Raw genomic sequence first — 18,823 nt, forward strand, 5'->3', positions numbered from 1 at the left:
CCCACTGGGAGAGCACATCAAATGCCTCCCCTCCACCCATGGCGCTTGGCCTGGCACTCAGGCGTGATCTGCGACAGGCAGAAGGGTCCGCGTTCCCCTTGGGCTGGACCTGTGCCCTGTCTATCCTCCAAAAGCACATGAAGCCTCACAGTCTGAATGCTAACTCTTAGAATCTTACACCTCTGAAAACCCAACTTTCCAGAAACCGAGTACTTGGACATTAATAAAATAAAGGCATGCACAAATGAGCACACACACAAATACGAAGACACGGGAACCCCACACCAATCTGTCAAAGTCTCAACTTGTTTTGCTTTGTCAGATGTATGGAACATAAAGTTTAATTATGGGGAAAAACGGCCAGCATATGTTCATTAATCATAAAATGACAATTAGATCTGATTTATGTCAAACATGCTGAGTTCAAACAGAGCTCCAGAAATAAATTCATAAGAACCAAAGCTTTTCATTAAAGATTCTGCAAGAGGGGGTCATATTTTCTATCTAAATCATCACTTAACATTATATAAATCATTCACTGTCATACATAAATTATACATCCATAATTTCCAATTATAGGGCCTTACACAAAAGTTTACGTTTATTGGAGCTCTCAGACCCGAAATGATTGCCAAGCAAATCTCCCCGAGGTGTGCAGGGTGACCGGAGGCCACCCCCAGCACAACCACACCTTCCTGGGGACGTCAGGGAGCCCCGCTGTCTTCTGAGACAATCATCACAAGCTGTTCCCAAGTCAAACCAAGTCTATTGTACTAATGAGAAGACCCAGGCCCCATTTGGCCCTTGGCCCTGTTCCTTGTTTGAAAATTTCTGGCTGGTCTGAAGGTGGTGAGTTACCTCAGTTGATTGTTAACAGTCAGTTACAGATCCAACTCCTTGTTCTACTCCCTCCCGCTTCCTCAGTATTGTACTTGACTAGTCTTAAAAAATAATAAAAAATTTTTTAATTCAATTTCTGGCCTGAAATGTGTCTCAGTTCTCCATACCCTCACACCTTTTCTCTACTCACAGCTAGAGAGCTGCCAACAAGAACTTGCCTCTACCCTCCCAGGGAAAAATGGTCCAAATAGATCCCACCAATGTTTCCAGGGCAGGAGAACGAACCTGGACTCGATTCCCATTTCACGTATTGCTCCCCGCCCCATCAAAGGCCACATTCCTGCAAATACACAGCTCTGCTCTGTTTGCCTTCCTTGGACACTGAAATGACTTTCCACCGACTCGGGTGAGGGTCGTGTGTCCTCCTTCCACGTGACGAGTGGCTGCCACTCAGGACGGGCTTATGCATTCTGCGCTCTGCTGGCTGTGATGGGGGCACTAAAGACACGGGGCCTACTGCATGGGGTCCTGGGGCCCCAGAAGAGGTGGTTTCTCAATGGAGATTTGGTAGGAGGCAAAAATCAAATCCAATCAAACTAAACCACCATTTCCAAAAATACCCACTTGCCCCTACAAGAAATAACCTGCAACAACTCACACATAATTAGCCCATCTGGAATTCATCTTCAAATCTAATTAAGCTCTAATATGCAGAAACATTTTTCCAGCACCTGTTCACTTTAATCTCCCCCTCTAGGGATTTTTCTTGTGAAATGCCCCTCTCTCTTTTTCTGTGTCATGCTATTCTCTTTCAAACTTAACTACCCAACTGCACCTTTTCCAGTCCCCAAGAAAATAAAGGTGTTGTATCTCCCTTTCCTCCCTGGGGAAACAGGTCACTTCTACCTCTCCCCCAAGCCTTCACTCAGATGTTTTCGCCAGCCAATCCCTAGGCCTACACACCATTTTAAAAGGCAATTACTTTTTATGGGCCTTAGCAAATGTCAGTTGGAATGCGCTGGGAGGAGGATGTCTTAATTCTAAGTTTGGCAGCCTTTAAAGTGTCAGCAGCTTTATCTCCACCTGGAGCGAGGCACCAGGAGGTCAGAGGTTGTGGCCCCAATGCCTCGCCACCCGCCAGAGGCCACTTCTGGAAGCAGTGGCGCCAAGGTCTTGACACCAAAAGAAATCCAGGGATCGATGTCTCTGTTAGCTCAAAAGCATTGGGGATGCCCAGGGCACAGTGGCTCATGCCTGTAATCCCAGCGCTTTGGGAGGCCGAGGTGGGCAGATGGCTTGAGGTCAGGAGTTTGAGACCAGACTGGACAACATGGCGAAACTCCGTCTCTACAAGACTGTCTCAAAACAAACAAACACACATACACAAACACAAAAGCATGTGGGCTTTGTGCCAGGACAACAGTGAATTCCATTGATTGAATGGCATCAACCCTGCTTTAGAAAAGGTAAATGAAATCCTGAATGTGTTGCTTTTCTAAGAACTGGCAAGAAGGGGCAGAAATGACACCAGGATCTGAGCCGCCACAGGATAACTCAGAAAAACCAAAGCTTTCAGACACTCGGTTTCTCTTTTTTTTTGAGATGGAGTCTCGCTCTGTTGCCCGGGCTGGAGTGCAGTGGCGCAGTCTCGGCTCACTGCAAGCTCCGCCTCCCGGGTTCAAGCCATTCTCCTGCCTCAGCCTCCCGAGTAGCTGGGACTACAGGTGCCTGCCACCACGCCTGGCTAATTTTTTTCTACTTTTTAGTAGAGACGGGGTTTCACCGTGTTAGCCAGGATGGTCTCGATCTCCTGACCTCATGATCCACCTGCCTTGGCCTCCCAAAGTGTTGGGATTACAGGCGTGAGCCACAGCGCCCGGCTGACATTTGGTTTCTTAAAAGCACCACTTAGAGAACAGTCCAGTCCGTGTGCAATGACTGGACGCACACAGAACTGGCAGCTGGCATTTCTCAGGGGCCAGCTGTGTGCACAGAGCCACTTCGTCCTCACAACCACACTGGTCACAGGCACTACTGCTGTCCAAGACAGGAAGGGTTACAAAGATGAATGAACCTCCTAAAGCGATCGGCAAGGACAGCTGGACAGCCGTGTAGAGACTGGGCCCCCCACACCATGTGCGCACGCTCCCCGCCTCCCAAGTCAGTGCCAGTGCTGCAGGGCCAGGGCACACGCAGGCCTCTCTCCTGCCTTTGGTAACCTTGAAGTTGAGGCTCGGACCCCAACAGCCGTCTCATACTGAGTAAGACTCTCCCACCTCCACCGCAAGGGAAGATGCAAAATTTTCTCTTAGACTAGGAATATGCTATAATAAGTGATTCAGAATCTCTTCTCTCAATGGCAGTTTCTTGATTAATTGATGAACTGGCCTGAATAATGCTGGAAGCAAACACAATCTCTTATGAGTGAAAAGGATTATTTTAAAAAGTTGCGTGCTGCTGGGTCTTGTCCCAACAAATACGAAAGTGGGTTACAGGGTTATAGCAAACAGAGCAGTTTGGTAACAACAAAGAATAGTTTGCAGGTAAGTGGCACAGAGGACGATGACCAGAAGTAAGACATGAGGAGACACAGATACCTTGGTTTACAATGAACAGTGGGACCAGGTCAACCAGGCAAACATCTAAAGAAGGACAAAAGCTAGATTCCTACCTGTACCAGTATCATGCATAAATGGATTATGGATCTCAAAGTAAAATTAAATCCTAAAAGCACGGAAAGAGTATGTAGGTAGATGCATAGTTCTGGGGGAAAGAATTACAGTTGGCAGTTGGCCGTTGCACAACGCAGGTTTGAACTGAGCAGGTCCACCTATAGGCAGACTTTTTTCAACCAAACACAGATTGAAAATACAGTATTCGAGGGCTGGGAAACTAATGTATACGGAGGTCTAACTTTACATATAAGCAGGTTGGAAGGGTCCACTTTGGGGCGTTGAGTGCATGTGGATGGAAGGGTCCACTTTGGGGCGTGAGTGCATGTGGACTTGAGTATATACGGAGGTCCTGGAACCAATCCACTGTGTCAACTGAGGGACAACTGTACTTCCAAAGTATGATGACAAAGGCAGAAATTACAAGAAAAAGAGTTAAGGTATCTTTGAAATCAGAAAATATTTCAGCTTCTTTGTATAAAAGACAAAGAATGAAAACCTGGCGTGTGTTTGCAACACACGACAAAGGGTTAATATACAAAGACCTCACAAATGAATGCCAAAAATGATGAATCACTTTACAAATACTTAAGTGCACACAGAGGCTACTCACAAAGAAAACAGTCAGTAAACACAGGAGACTCCCTGTGGTGAAAGCAGCACAGAGAGCGGGGTCCTGGGCCGTCCTGGTCCTTGCCAGCATCACGGGTGCGAGGGCAAGGCTGGTCTGCAGCACCACCTGCAAATGTCCACCCTGCCACATTCCCAGAGGAAACGTGGGAGGACACATAGACCCTTCGAGTACACAGTAATCTTCAACAACATAATCCTAGTTCTGGGAATTCATCCCAAGCAATTTAAAGTATGCACTAAGAATGAGTTACAGGGTCCACCAAGTGCTGTTCACAGTGCCAGATGCCAACAAACCCCACGGCCTGCTGAGTAAGCAATGCCTGGCTGCAGCAAGGGGCAGTGGGTTCCTCAGAGATGCCCTCTGGCCCCTCCACAGCCGGCTCCTCGAAGGAACGCTGTTCCCTTGTTGCTCCTATGCCCCCTCAGCTCCCCACGGCGCTCTGACCCGCCCCACCCCATCACTGCGTAGTCCTCGCCAGACTGCCTGTCCGCACAGCTCTCCAGACAGAGGACCCCAGCACTGTCCCTTGGCACCAGTACATCACCCTCCCACCTCTCCTAGACCCTTCTCCTTGACCTCTTTAGAGCAGCCATCCTTGGAGTTGCTCAACGTCCTCTTCTTTTCTCCCTCTGAACCACAGCCTGGCTCATCTACTTCCAGGTTAGCTCAACGCCCTTTTCTTTTCTCCCTCTGAACCACAGCTTGGCTCATCTACTTCCGGGTTAGCTCAATGCCCTCTTCTCTTCTCCCTCTGAACCACGGCCTGGCTCGTCTACTTCCGGGTTAATTTAGGCTTTCTCCACAGATAGTCTGTAAAGGGCATTATTGGCCTGTGTCTCTTGCCTGAGCTTCCAGATCTGAGTCCTGGCAACCATCTGTCCTGCTCCATCTTCAAACTCCGTGTGCTGGCACCTGGACTCACCATCCTCCCACACAGACCCATGGCTCTACTATGGCACCAGTGCCAACCCTGCTCCCCAAAACCAGGAACCTGGCTTGAGCCTGTGGCTCCTCTCTGCACGCCTGCCAGGCCTCCGAAGCTCTCAGTCCCAGCACACCGTCCTTGTCCCCAAGGCCACAGGGAACTGACATGTGGCCTGGATTGCCAACACCACCAGCTTCTCACTGGGCTCCCCAACTGCAAACCATTCCCCACACTGCAGCCCAGGATGGGTCTTCTACAGTGGGGACCTCCCCTGCCCACTCCATCCGCTGTCAGCACCTGTCCACTGCCTCTCCGACCTGGATTTCAGCCCCACTCCTCTAAACTTGCTGCCTTCTCCTGACTCAGGCTACTGGCATCCAATGCCTGGATTGTTGCAAAAGATTCCTGCCTCCAGACTACCCCTCCTGACACTTCCAGCAGGAACATTCCAGAACTCACTTTCCATAACTCTTTCCATGGCCTCCCACTGTCCACCACAAGCCACTCCAGCTAGACTGGCCCCCCCAGGTGCATGCTGTGCTCTCCAGGTACATGGCTTCAGCAGATTCCACTCCACGTGGCTTCCTCTCACACATTCCAGTCTCAGCACTGTGAATGGCCACCTCGGCGCGCCCTGCTCCCCAACAGGACACCTCCACAGTTTCCAACAAGAGGGACCATGAGGGACCTGCTCACCATGGCGCCCCAGGCCCTAGGCCTAACATCTGACCCACGGGAAGCTCTCAACAGATAAACGGTGCGACTGGTCCGTTTTCTCACTGCTATAATGAACTGCCCAAGACTGGGTAATTTATAAGAGGTTTAACTGACTCATAGTTCAGCACGGCCAGGGAGACCTCAGGAAACTTACAATCATGACAGGAGGGGAAGGGGAAGCAACGCACCTTCTTCACAAGGTGGCAGGAAAGAGAAGTGCCGAGCAAAGGGGGAAGAGCCCCTTATAAATCCAACAGATCTTGTGAGAATGCACTCACAAGATTCAATTATCTCCACCTCATCTCTCCTTGACACCTGGGGATTGTAAGTCCAGATGAGGTGCGGGTGTGGACACAAAGCCTATCCATATCACAAAGGGTGCTAGGGGGCGTCCGTTTTCTTCTTACCAATCTACAGTATTTAATTTTTTCATAATAAACATACATTTCATTTCATATTTAAAATGTTCCATATTTATTTATTTAGAGACAGGGTCTCACTATGTTGCCCAGGCAGGAGTGCAGTGGTGCAATCAAAGCTCACTGCAGCCTCGAACTCCTGGGCTCAAGCGATCCTCCTGCCTCAGCCTCCTGAGTAGCTGGGGCCACAGGTGCACACAGCATAGACGGCACGCATTATTGTTTAGCGTGGTGGCTCACGCCTGTAGTTCTAGCACTTTGGGAGGCAAGGCAGGTGGATTACTTGAGGTCAAGAGTTTGAGACCAGCCTGGCCAACATGGCAAAACCCCTCTCTACTAAAAATACAAAAAAGAAATTAGCTGGGCGTGGTGGTGGGCGCCTGTAATCCCAACTACCTGGGAAGCTGTGGCAGGAGAACTGCTTGAACCAGGGAGGCGGAGATTGCAGTGAGCCAAGATCGTGCCATTGCACATCAGCCTAGGTGACAGAGCGAGACTCCATCTCAAAAATAAATAAAGAGACTTTGAGCTGTCTGATGCATGTGGATCTTTAGATTTGAGACCCTCCTGCTGCCAGCCTCTCCCTCCTGCCTGGACAACACCCCCTTCACAAGTTCCTGGTCTAAAAGGTGGTCTCCACTCCAGCCTCCCCATTCAGCTGACCCTGTGGCTTCCTGTGAGCAAGCTGATCCCCAAACCTTCTGCATCCCATCGCTCCTGCCAGCTCCACCCACCTCTGCCTCCCATCCTCATTGTACTGACCTGTCTCCAGATGCCCCAAAGCTGTCCCTGACACACACAGACCATGCCCCTTCCTGTGTGCCAATTAGCTCCTCTGCTGGACACCAGGAAGCAGTACACGCCCATGCCAGTATTTCCCTTACGTTAATAAAAACCCAAACAAGAAAACTTCTCAATCCCACTTCCCACACTGGTGACTGTCCTTTGCTCTCCCTTGCAGTGAAACCCCCCGAAAGAGTTATGCAGCTTGCTGATGTGAGCTCACCCCCACTTCTCTGTGAGCTCACCCCCCATTCTCCTCTATGCGCTCACTCTCAGCAGCCACTCATCTACTACTCAGCCAGGCTCATCAAAGCTCCCAACACCCCTGAGCTGCTGAAGGCAAAGCCTCCTCTCCTGACTCACCAGGGAGCTCCTTTCTTGCCTGCCTTCCAGGGCGCTATGCTCCTGTCCCTCCTCCCCAGCTCCTGCCTCCCGGTGCTCTCTACCTCATTCCCCTAAGGAGGGGTTCTCCTCAGCCATCCCCTCCAGGATGGACAACTCGGCCTCTCACCAGGCCTCAAGCATCACCCCAACACCATCTGTACCATGAGCCTCTCCCGAGCGATACGCTCACCCCGGGTGGTGCCCCTGCACTAGCACATCACCGACAGATCCCCAGCCTTTCAGCCTGGCCTGGACACCCTGGAGTCTGCCTGCCTCTTCTCTCGATTACATCACACACTCAACCCCCTCACTACTGTACAGCCATCTCTACTCTCTACCCTAGTCTCCTTTTCCAGCTCCGAGCCCAGCAGCCACAGTGATCGTCTCACAGCCCCAGCATAGCCATCTCCCTTCAGCACCTTTCAGAAGCCCCCATCTCACTTCCAACCATAGATTCAGCTTCCAGGGGCCCCTCCCACCTCTACCCCAGCAGGCCACCCTGCTTATCACTCTCTGCGCAGGGAACAGGCTGCTGCCTCTGTCTAAACAATCTCCTCCAGACATCCCCAGAGCTGCTCTGTCAATAGACACCTTCTCTTCCCTCTCAGGACTCGACCCACCAGGGCACTCCAAGCTTCTCTACCCGTTCCGCTGTGGTGGCCCCCCTCCCCTGCTGCAGCAGTCTCCCCGATGCAGGGAGCCCTACTCCATTCTCCATGAACTCCAGGGCCTAGCAATTCACAGGTGTTCTCTAAACATGAGAGAATAGATGCTGTAAGAGCATCGCACAGTGAATCAGGTCAGTGCTACCAAGGGCTTGGCCACCCAAACACAATAGCTCTCGCTCCCCGCTCAGCTCCGAAAGGCCCAGGGCCAGCCTCCCACGCCCAGAGCTGGGCGCCTGGGAGAGACACGGCATGGAAGTACAAAATCTCCAGCAGCCCTGGGCCAGCCCACCCATGGACTTACGCCCATCAGACTATTTCCTCATGGCTGAAGGAGAAGAAAATAGAGATTTTAAAACACAGTAAGGCTGGAAGCAGTGGCTCACACCTTAATCCCAGAACTTTGGGAGGCCAAGGCGGGTGGATGACCTGAGGTCAGGAGTTTGAGACCAGCCTGGCCAACATGGTGAAACACTGTCGCTACTAAAAATACAAAAAAATTAGCCAGGCATGGTGGCGGGTGCCTGTAATCCCAGCTACTTGGGAGGCTGAGGCAGGATTGCTTGAACCTGGGAGGCGGAGGTTGTAGTGAGCTGAGATTGGGCCACTGCATTCCAGCCTGGGCAACAGAGCCAGACTCCATCTAAAAAAAAAAAAAAGTCAGTTAATAAAATCACTATGTCACAAAAGAACTGGAAGCCAGCCCCTTGTCAAAATGCCTAATTGTTACTTGTCCTCAAGAGGCTCCCTCAAACCCAATCAACCAATTCTCCCTGCCCCAGAGGAATAAGCCCTGTAGATGCCCAGACTCTTGGCATAAGTGCAGGCAGTGAGGAGACAACTGGCTCCAGCCAGAGGGGCGCCAGTCCTCCAGAGCACCAAGGCCACCTCTCTCCTCACTCCCCCACACAATTACAGAAATCAGCCAGTGAAGGCAGTCCATGGGAACCGTATACTCCCGGGCGCCAGCCAGCAAGGTGGTAAGGGCACAGCTACAAAGCCAAGTCAGATTCCAGACACTAGAGCCACTGTCCCATGTCCACAGGAGTGGGAATAAAAGGACTGGAGGCTGTGTGATCTCTGTGGCAGAAGGGTCGTAGCCTGCCACATCCTCACACATCACACAGGCGCAGGAAAGAGCATTCCTGAAAGCAGAGGCGCGGGAATAACTTAGACCTTCTGGGCAGAGCTAGTAGCCTCGCTACGCCCTGGATGGAGTCCCAGACCATCTCAAAATGTCTTTGGGACGTGCTGACAGCAGAGACATGCTTCCACGGTGGACCCACCACACCCTGGTGTCAGACAGGGAACATGAGGAGGGCTCCTCTGTACCAAAGAACACCTGAGGGGCCCAGACACCACAGTGAATCACCAGAAAACATGGAGCATAGACGGAGCCAGTCGGGAGACTTACTTGGGGAACATTTCCAGAGAACTTATGATTCTAGGAGCCCAAGCTGAGGCTCAGAGGTTGTCCCGCAGGCTGCAGCAGCACAACCAGGAGGGCCAAGAGTTAAGCCAGCTGTGGCGTGATGGGCATGAAAGGGCAAGCTGAAGATGCCTGCACGTCACATCCATACCAGGAGGTTTTCAGCTCTGATGCACGATGAGGGGCATGGGCCTGAGTTTCACCTTCAGTGGGAAGCAGCTGAACACCTAAGCATCTAACGGTGTTCTGTGTGCGTATGTATGTCTGCATGTTTTTGGAGGAGTCTTGTTCTGTCACCCAGGCTGGAGTACAGTGGTACAGTCATAGCTCACTGCAGCCGTGAACTCCTGGGCTAAAGAGATCCTTCTGACTCAGCCTCCTGAGTAGCTGGGACCACAGGCTCATGCCACAGTACTCGACTAATTTTATTTTTATTATTATTTTTTTTTTGCAGAAATGAGGTCTTGCTATGTTGCACAGACCGGCCTCGACTTCCTGAGCTCCAGCAATTCTCCCACCCTGGCCTCCCAAAGTGCTGGGATTACAAGTGTCACCACACCCAGTCCATGCTGGGATTACAAGTGCCACCGCACCCAGTCCATGCTGGGATTACAAGTGCCACCGCACCCAGTCCATGCTGGGATTACAAGTGCCACCGCACCCAGTCCATGCTGGGATTACAAGTGCCACCGCACCCAGTCCATGCTGGGATTACAAGTGCCACCGCACCCAGTCCATGCTGGGATTACAAGTGCCACCGCACCCAGTCCATGCTGGGATTACAAGTGCCACCGCACCCAGTCCATGCTGGGATTACAAGTGCCACCGCACCCAGTCCATGCTGGGATTACAAGTGCCACCGCACCCAGTCCATGCTGGGATTACAAGTGCCACCGCACCCAGTCCATGCTGGGATTACAAGTGCCACCGCACCCAGTCCATGCTGGGATTACAAGTGCCACCGCACCCAGTCCATGCTGGGATTACAAGTGCCACCGCACCCAGTCCATGCTGGGATTACAAGTGCCACCGCACCCAGTCCATGATGGGATTACAAGTGCCACCGCACCCAGTCTATGCTGGGATTACAAGTGCCACCGCACCCAGTCTATGCTGGGATTACAAGTGCCACCGCACCCAGTCTATGCTGGGATTACGAGTGTGAGCCACCGCACCTAGTCTATGCTGGGATTACGAGTGTGAGCCACCGCACCTAGTCTATCAGTATTCTTTTTAAAGGAAAAGACAGGAGACAGTCAAGGGCCTCCTGGCTGTACAACAGTCTATGAGTGTGAGTCTTGTCCCTGTGTGATGGGCAGGAGGTCCCAGCCTGCCCAAACAAAACCCCCACCAGCTGGGTTCTGGGGCTGCACATAAGGCTCCACAGCTGCAGGCTCTTGAGGCTGATGGGCAGTGAGCCACAGCCAGCCTCCTGATTTGAAGAAACACACAAAAACCCAAGGAGCCTCTCAGCCAGGGCCAGGCCTCCTCCCTGCGGCGCTGCCCCTGCACATTCATGACTGAGCGCCCATGTGCGCCAGCACAGCAGCTACTGCCACATGACGCAGAGTGCATGTGACATACCCATGTGCATTCGTGGCTGGAAAGTTATTTTAAACTCTTCTTCCTAATTATCAAGAGAGATGTTAGTACGACTTTTTAGAGAGCAACTTGGAAATATCTATCAAAACTCAAAAAACCTTCCTCCCCAGCAATTCTATTTTGAAGATATACAAAGATGTCACATGAGGATGTACAGGGTGTTAAATGTGGCACTTTCTGTAACAACGAGGAAGAACCAAAGGCCATCAACACAAAACCAATTAAATACATTCTGATTTGGCCATACAGTCAATAAATGCACTCATTTATTCTCCATAATTACAAGTCTTTGTTTTTTTTTTTTTGAGATGGAGTCTCGCTCTGTCGCCCAGGCTGGAGTGCAGTGGCACGATCTCGGCTCACTGCAAGCTCCGCCTCCCAGGTTCATGCCATTCTCCTGCCTCAGCCTCTCAAGTAGCTGGGACTACAGGCTCCCGCCACCACGCCCGGCTAATTTTTTTGTATTTTTAGTAGAGACGGGGTTTCACCGTGTTAGCCAGGATGGTCTCGATCTCCTGACCTCGTGATCCACCCGCCTCAGCCTCCCAAAGTGCTGGGATTACAGGCGTGAGCCACCACGCCCAGCCACAAGTCTTTGTTTTGAAGTTAAAAGAATAGAAAACTAAACAAGAACTCTACCAGATGCAAAGAGTAGTTATCATTAAATATGTTTTCTTCATGTTTCTCTGCAGGGGACAAGTGTTCCCTTTCACAAGAAAGGTGAAAGAGAAAAGCCCCACTTCCTGCCACCTGACTGCCCCAGAGACGAGTGCGGCTGGCTGGCCCTAGTCCCTCGGGAAGCTCCTGGTCCTCACAGGACTATGTGTACACCCATGCTTTCTTAAAAAAATTACACGTGAACGATGACACAGATGTGCCTTCAAATCACTTCTCCAAGGTCAGTATCTGCCCAGCTCCCCTCATCTGTCCACAAGGCTCTTCCTCGTTCTCTTACTGGCTGCATATGGGACAGGGCAAAGCTGCAGACTCTCCTCCCTCCTGAAGGACAGTTAGGAAGCTTCTACTCCCACCCCATGTGTGAGTGCCTGTAAATGTATGTCCATATACATGTGCAAATGCCTATATGTGTCTTCAAAAAAACAAACAAAAAATTGGTATTATACTCTAGGTATAGATGCACTTTTAATTTTACTTTCTAAGTTTTATCCCTTATCTTTAAATAATTTGCAAACACATACCTTTAGTAACCACATGCTATCCCAGAGTCCAGCTGTAACTTAATATCCCCTTGGGATGGGGCTTTTCAATTGTTTCCAATTTTTATTGCCAGAGACAACAACATGATGAACAACAGCCTTAGACAAATACTGGTGCAGGTTTTGTTTACGAGGCATGTTTTACCTTCAACCGCAAAGTCCATGGGAGGACTAAAAGGATGACTTCAATGTTTGCTTTTACAGTTCTCTTTGCTCCAACTGATATTTTCCTGAAACATGAGAAATCTGTCTCAAATCCTACAGGGCTATAAACAATTTTGGGAAGTATTTCTAGCCTATTCTAACAGAGGGCAAATAAGCACTCTATGAAAACAACAGAATGATTAAGGAAATGTCACATATTTCATGACAAAAGGGAGCTCCATTCCTAAGTGCAAGAAACTTACAATAACGCATGGAAATAAAAAAGCCAATTTCCAATCTGAAAAGGGTATTTAAAAATAATCCTACAGCAAACTCAGTTAACGATAAAATCCTAAAAGCACTTGCTTTACAATTAAAAGCAAGAAAAAGGTGCCAGAGACTTCCACTGCCATGAGTGCTGTTTGGAAGATCCCAGGCAACACTGGGAAAAGCCCAGAGAATGAGAAGGGCTGATGATGGAAAGGATAATACATGTAGGAAATGCGAAAGACTAAACTTATAAATAATAATACTGAGGAACAGATAGCAGTTGCTGGATACAAAAATTCACCTGTTTCAAACAGCAACAGCTTAAAAATGTAATTTTAAGATAATGCTATTTTGTAACAGGCTTAAAAAAAATTAAAGTACCCAGGAATAATCTAACAAATGATAGGTAAGACCTCCACAGAGAAAACTGAAAACCTTTCTAAGAGACATTAAAGAACACGGGAACGAGGCCGAGCACGGCGGCTCACGCCTGTAATCCTAGCACTTTGGGAGGCCGAGGCGGGCGGATTGCCTGCTGAGCTCAGGAGTTCAAGACCAGCCTGGGCAACATGGTGAAACCCTGTCTCTACTAAAATACAAAAAATTAGCCGGGCGTGGCAGCGTGCGCCTGTAGTCCCGGGCTACTCGGGAGGCTGAGGCAGGAGAATTGCTTGAACCCGGGAGGCAGAGGTTGCAGTGATCTGAGATGGCACCACTACACTTCAGCCTGGGCGACAGAACGAGACTCTGTCGCCACAAAAAAAAAAAAAAGAGTATGGTATTATTTCTGGTTTAGGAAAACTGGCCAATGGAATAGAACAGAGTCCAGTAACATCCATGATTCATGGAGATGACTGACGACAGAGAAGCATCAAAGATTAAAAGGGAAAGAAAAGTTTGCTTTTATTCCCAAAACTGTGCTCATATAGCTGATTATCCACATCGTTAAGAAAGAAATCAAGGCGGGGAGTGGTGGCTCACGCCTGTAATCCCAGCACTTTGGGAGGCTGAAGTGGGCAGATCGTGAGGTCAGGAGTTTGAGACCATCCTGGCCAACATGGTGAAACCCAATCTCTACTAAAAATATAAAAATTAGCCAGGCGTGGTGGTGCACACCTGTAATCCCAGCTACTCAGGAGGCTGAGGCACGAGAATCGCTGAACCCAGATGGCAGAGGTTGCAGTGAGCCGAGATCAGGCCACTGCACTCCAGCCTGGGAGACAGAGGAAGACTCCGTTCTAGGGGGGGAAAAAAAAAAAAGAAAGAAAGAAATCAGAGGCTGGGTGCAGTGGCTCACATCTGTAATCCCAGCATCTATAATCCCAGCATTGCGGGAGGCCAAGGCAGGCAGATTGCTTGAGCCTAGGAGTTCAAGACCAGCCTGGGCAACATGGTGAAATCCTGATTCTACTAAAAATACAAAAGAGTTAGGTGGGCATGGTAGTGTGCGCCTGTAGTGCCAGCTACGCGGGAGGCTGAGGCAGGAGGATCACGTGAGCCCAGGAGGCAGAAGTTGCAATGAGCTGAGATCACGCCTCTGCACTCCAGTCTGGGTGACAGAGCAAGATGCTGTTTCAAAAGAAAAATATAGGTCAGGCACAGTGTCTCATGCATGTAATCCCAGCACTCTGGGAGGCTGAGGCGGGTAGATCACTTGAGATCAGGAGTTCGAGACCAGCCTACCCAACTGGGTAGGAGGGAGGAAGGGGAGGCAGGGGCCTGAATCCAAACCAGATAAGAAGACCCCCAGCAAAGGGGACCGTGGCACTGAGAGGGAAAGCCCCTTCCCTCCTCCTGCAGAAAGTGCATTCTGGGAGATGAGGGTCTGGCAGAGACTCTGGAGACACAGGAATTTCAAACATGCAGTCATTCTCCCCCCTCAAGATGTTTGCAGCCAGGTGTGGTGTAATCCCAGCACTTTGGGTGGCCTCACGCCTGTAATCCCAACACTTTGGGTATCGCTTGAGGCCAGGAGTTCAAGACCGGCCTGGCCAACATGGTAAAACACAGTCTCAACTAAAAACACAAAAAATTAGCCGGGCAGGTGGCACACATCTGTAGTCCCAACTACTCGGGAGGCTGAGGCACAAGAATCGCTTGAACTCAAGGGGCGGAGGCTGCAGTGGGCTGAGATCGCGCCACTGTACTCCAGCCTGGGTAACAAAGCAAAACTGTCTCAAAAAAAAAAAAAGATGCTTGCAAAAGTTTTAAGGTACATGCGATACCTACATATTTAAGCTGTATGAGGCATGAGGAAAACAAGAAACTTCTGGACAGACTATATCTCCCAACCTTTCAGGGCCAATGAGACAAATATTTAAGGAAGACTGTCACCTCACAAAGAGCTCTACCAGGCTCTCAGATGGCACCCCTAGGGGTTACACTGTAGAAAAAGGGAAGGATCAACAATAGAAGAAGTCTCATCAAAATGCAAGTCAGCTCTGACCAGCTACTTGCCACCTGGATGGAGATGGACAGCTCACCACCACCACGTTTCCCATGGAGGACAGGAAAGCCCTCTCTGGAAGAAGACACCCTGCTGGAGTCTCTGGCTTGTGATACACAATGAGCAGCACACCACACACACTCAGCACGCCAGTAACAAGGACAGACAGACACATGGTCCACAGAAAACACACTGCAGCTGCAGACCCACATACGCTAACCCATAATTAGAAAAAAAATCAATCAATTAAAACTGACGCAGAAATAGCAGGTGATATGAGTTAGTATATAAGAACATTAAAAGTTAATATGGGTCGGGCGCAGTGGCTCACGCCTATAACCCCAACACTTTTGGAGGCTGAGGCGGGAGGACTGCTCGAGGCCAGGAGTTCAAGATCAACCTGGCCAACACAGTGACACCCTATTTTTTTATTTTTTATTTTTTTTGAGACGGAGTCTTCCTCTGTCGCCCAGGCTGGAGTGCAGTGACACAATCTTGGCTCACTGCAAGCTCTGCCTCCCGGGTTCATGCCATTCTCCTGCCTCAGCCTCCCGAGTAGCTGGGACCACAGGCGCCTGCCACCATGCCCGGCTAATTTTTTGTAGTTTTAGTAGAGATGGGGTTTCACCGTATTAGCCAGGATGGTCTCGATCTCCTGACCTTGTGATCCGCCCACCTCGGCCTCCCAAAGTGCTGGGATTACAGGCGTGAGCCACTGCGCCTGGCCGACACCCTGTCTCTTAAAAAAAAAAAAAAAAAAAAAAGGAAAAAAGAAACAAAGAAAAAAGTTTTTTGTTTTTTTTTTTGAGACAGAGTCTAGCTCTGTTCCCCAGGCTGGAGTGCAGTGGTACGATCTTGGCTCACTGCAAGCTCCGCCTCCCAGGTTCACGCCATTCTCCTGCCTCAGCCTCCCGAGTAGCTGGGACTACAGGTGCCCGCCACCACGCCCGGCTAATTTCTTGTATTTTTTTTTTTTAGTAGAGACGGGGTTTCACTGTGTTAGCCAAGATGGTCTCGATCTCCTGACCTTGTGATCTGCCCATCTCGGCCTCCCAAAGTGCTGGGATTACAGGCATGAGCCACTGCGCCCGGCCAAAAAAAGTTAATATAACTGTATCCTCTATGTTCAAAGAGTTAAGTAGAAACACAGGAAGCAATTAACAACTTAAACTTCTGGAATGAAGACTACAATGTCTGAGATGAACAATATGCTGGATGAGATTAACTGCAGATGAGACACTGTAGAAGTGCAGATCAACGAATGTGAAGACGAACAGAAACTATCCAAAATGAAACACTGAAAAAGACTGAAACCAAATGAACAGAGTATCAATAAACTGTGGGACAACTTCAGGCAGCCAAATACATGTGTAACTGGAGCCCCCAAAGGAGCAGGAACCACCAAAAAGAAAAAACATTGAGTAGCTACAACTGGCAGGATTCTAAAAAACGTCCCGAAACATGTCCCACTGTCTTCTCATCTCCACCCCCATCCTTGAGACAGGGTCTCACTCTGTCACCCAGGCCTGTAGTGCAGCGGCATGACCATGGCTAACTGCAGCCTTGACCTCCCCGGACTCAGGTGATCCTCCTACCTCAGCCTCCTGAGTAGCTGGGACTACAGTTCATGCCACCACATCTATTTTTTGTAGAGACAGGGTCTCGCTATGTTGCCCAGGCTGGTCTTGAAGTTCTGGACACAAGCGATCCTCCTGCCTTGGCCTCCCAAAACGCTGGGATTACAGGCATGAGCCACCATGCCAAGGCCCCATCTTCTCATCTTTAGAAACTGAGACTGTCGGTGTTGCAATGGTCAGATTTGGTGTTACTGATCTCAAACCCAGTGCATGTAGCTCTCGGTGTTGCAATGGTCAGATTTGGTGTTACTGATCTCAAACCCAGTGCATGTAGCTCTCGGTGTTGCAATGGTCAGATTTGGTGTTACTGATCTCAAACCCAGTGCATGTAGCTCCACTTCTGGTGAGAAGCCCTAACGCCATGGAAGCATGAGTAGCTAATATCCAGCCCCAGAAACGTGACAGAAGCCTTTAGTGACAAGCAGGGTTCAACCACAGCTGACGAATGGCTGCTATAGGCAGAATGCACTCAAATTAGAAAGGTCCAAGACAGGTTCACACCATTCTCCATGTACAGAATTCTTTTTCTTACCATACTTTTACCTTATAAAACACATCAGGCACGTACTGCTCACTGCTAGACTCCTTGGCGTAGCCAAGCTCCGGGGCATCCTTGCACGGCAGCAAACACTCATCACGGACCAGTGCCATACACTGATTGGACACCTGGTACCCTTCAAAGTGGACTTGGTTGTCAGGACCACCTGCAAGAGAGAGACCTTTAAAAAGAGTCTACCAAACGGCATTCAAAACCAGTCCATATCTGTTAACTCTTCACCTCTGATCAACAGAAAAAACAAACCCTCAAGAGTTTGTCGGGGGTAAGAGTTAAAAAATGTTCAGTAGTCAGCTGGGTGCGGTGGCTCATGCCTGTAATCCCAGCACTTTGGGAGGCCGAGGCGGGCGGATCACGAGGTCAGGAGATCGAGACCATCCCAGATAACACGGTGAAAACCCGTCCCTACTAAAAATACAAAAAATTAGCCGGGTGCGGTGGCGGGCGCCTGTAGTCCCATCTACTCGGGAGGCTGAGGCAGGAGAATGGCGTGAACCCGGGAGGCGGAGCTTGCAGTGAGCCGAGATTATGCCGCTGCACTCCAGCCTGGGGGACAGAGTGAGACTCAGTAGTCAACAGATGGGTGGCCACAGCACAAGACCTGGACATGCAGGTCAGGGCACCCTGCAGCCCCACACAAACTTGGCTCCACAAATAGGTGCCACCAAGGACATGCTCTATCAGAATCAGGAAATCAAGATTGTTAAACTTTAAAAAAAAAGAAAAGAAAAGGCTAGGTGCAATGGCTCACGCCTGTAATCTGAGCACTGTGAGAGGGCAGGGCGGGAGGACTGCTTGAGCCCAGGAGTTTGAGACCAGTCTGGGCAACATAGTGAGACCCTATCTTTACAATCAATCAATCAATCAATAAAAAAAAAAAAGATTGTTGAACATTGTCTAGCATCTGCCCCTAAAGCTAGGCTTAGTGTCATCAGCACTTGGGCTCCTGGTTCATAATAACACCAGGGCTGTAAACGGCAGATAGATCCCTAGGTTCACAGTAAGGATGGGAGGATAAATTCATCTAGAGGCAGAGAGATGGGGGAGGGGGTGGAAGAAGAGCAAGACGGAAACTATTTTTAATACAAATCCAGTCATTGTATTGTATACACAGCAGCCTCTATCTTACAGAAACCTACATGGCTACCATGCACAATCGATGCCACCAGGCGTCATCACACAGTGTGGAGGTGCAGGTACCACTCCATGGCCGTGGGCAGACCTGGGAGCCCAGCTCTACGGTTTCACCCTCCACACCGCCCACCCCGTCCTTCTCTCCCAGTCTCCACTCCATTGAAGCCTCCAGAATGACTTCATGTGGGGACAAGAGAACTACAGATCACGGCTGAGAGGTGGCAGTGTGGTCCAGTTAGACCAGGTCCCTGAAGTGAGCTGGGCAGATGATGCCATGGGGGCAGCCTGAGCCTTTGGAGGAGGCAGGCATGGGGGAGACGCCCATCGCCGCAGAGGTGTGCTTCCAGAA

At 50.0% G+C, this 18,823-nt stretch overlaps 1 protein-coding gene across 1 annotated transcript in view; it reads right to left on the reverse strand.

The window, feature by feature from the left end:
* NPLOC4 (NPL4 homolog, ubiquitin recognition factor) overlaps positions 1–18,823 on the reverse strand; it is an 80,840-nt gene that overhangs the window by 15,835 nt on the left and 46,182 nt on the right. Inside the window, exon 12 of the mRNA XM_009252138.4 lies at positions 17,328–17,488. Coding sequence (XP_009250413.2) covers positions 17,328–17,488 — 161 coding nt within the window. The remainder of the gene's footprint in view (positions 1–17,327; positions 17,489–18,823) is intronic.

This window comes from Pongo abelii, chromosome 19 (genome assembly GCF_028885655.2).
Source record: "Pongo abelii isolate AG06213 chromosome 19, NHGRI_mPonAbe1-v2.0_pri, whole genome shotgun sequence".
Taxonomy (NCBI): domain Eukaryota; kingdom Metazoa; phylum Chordata; class Mammalia; order Primates; family Hominidae; genus Pongo; species Pongo abelii.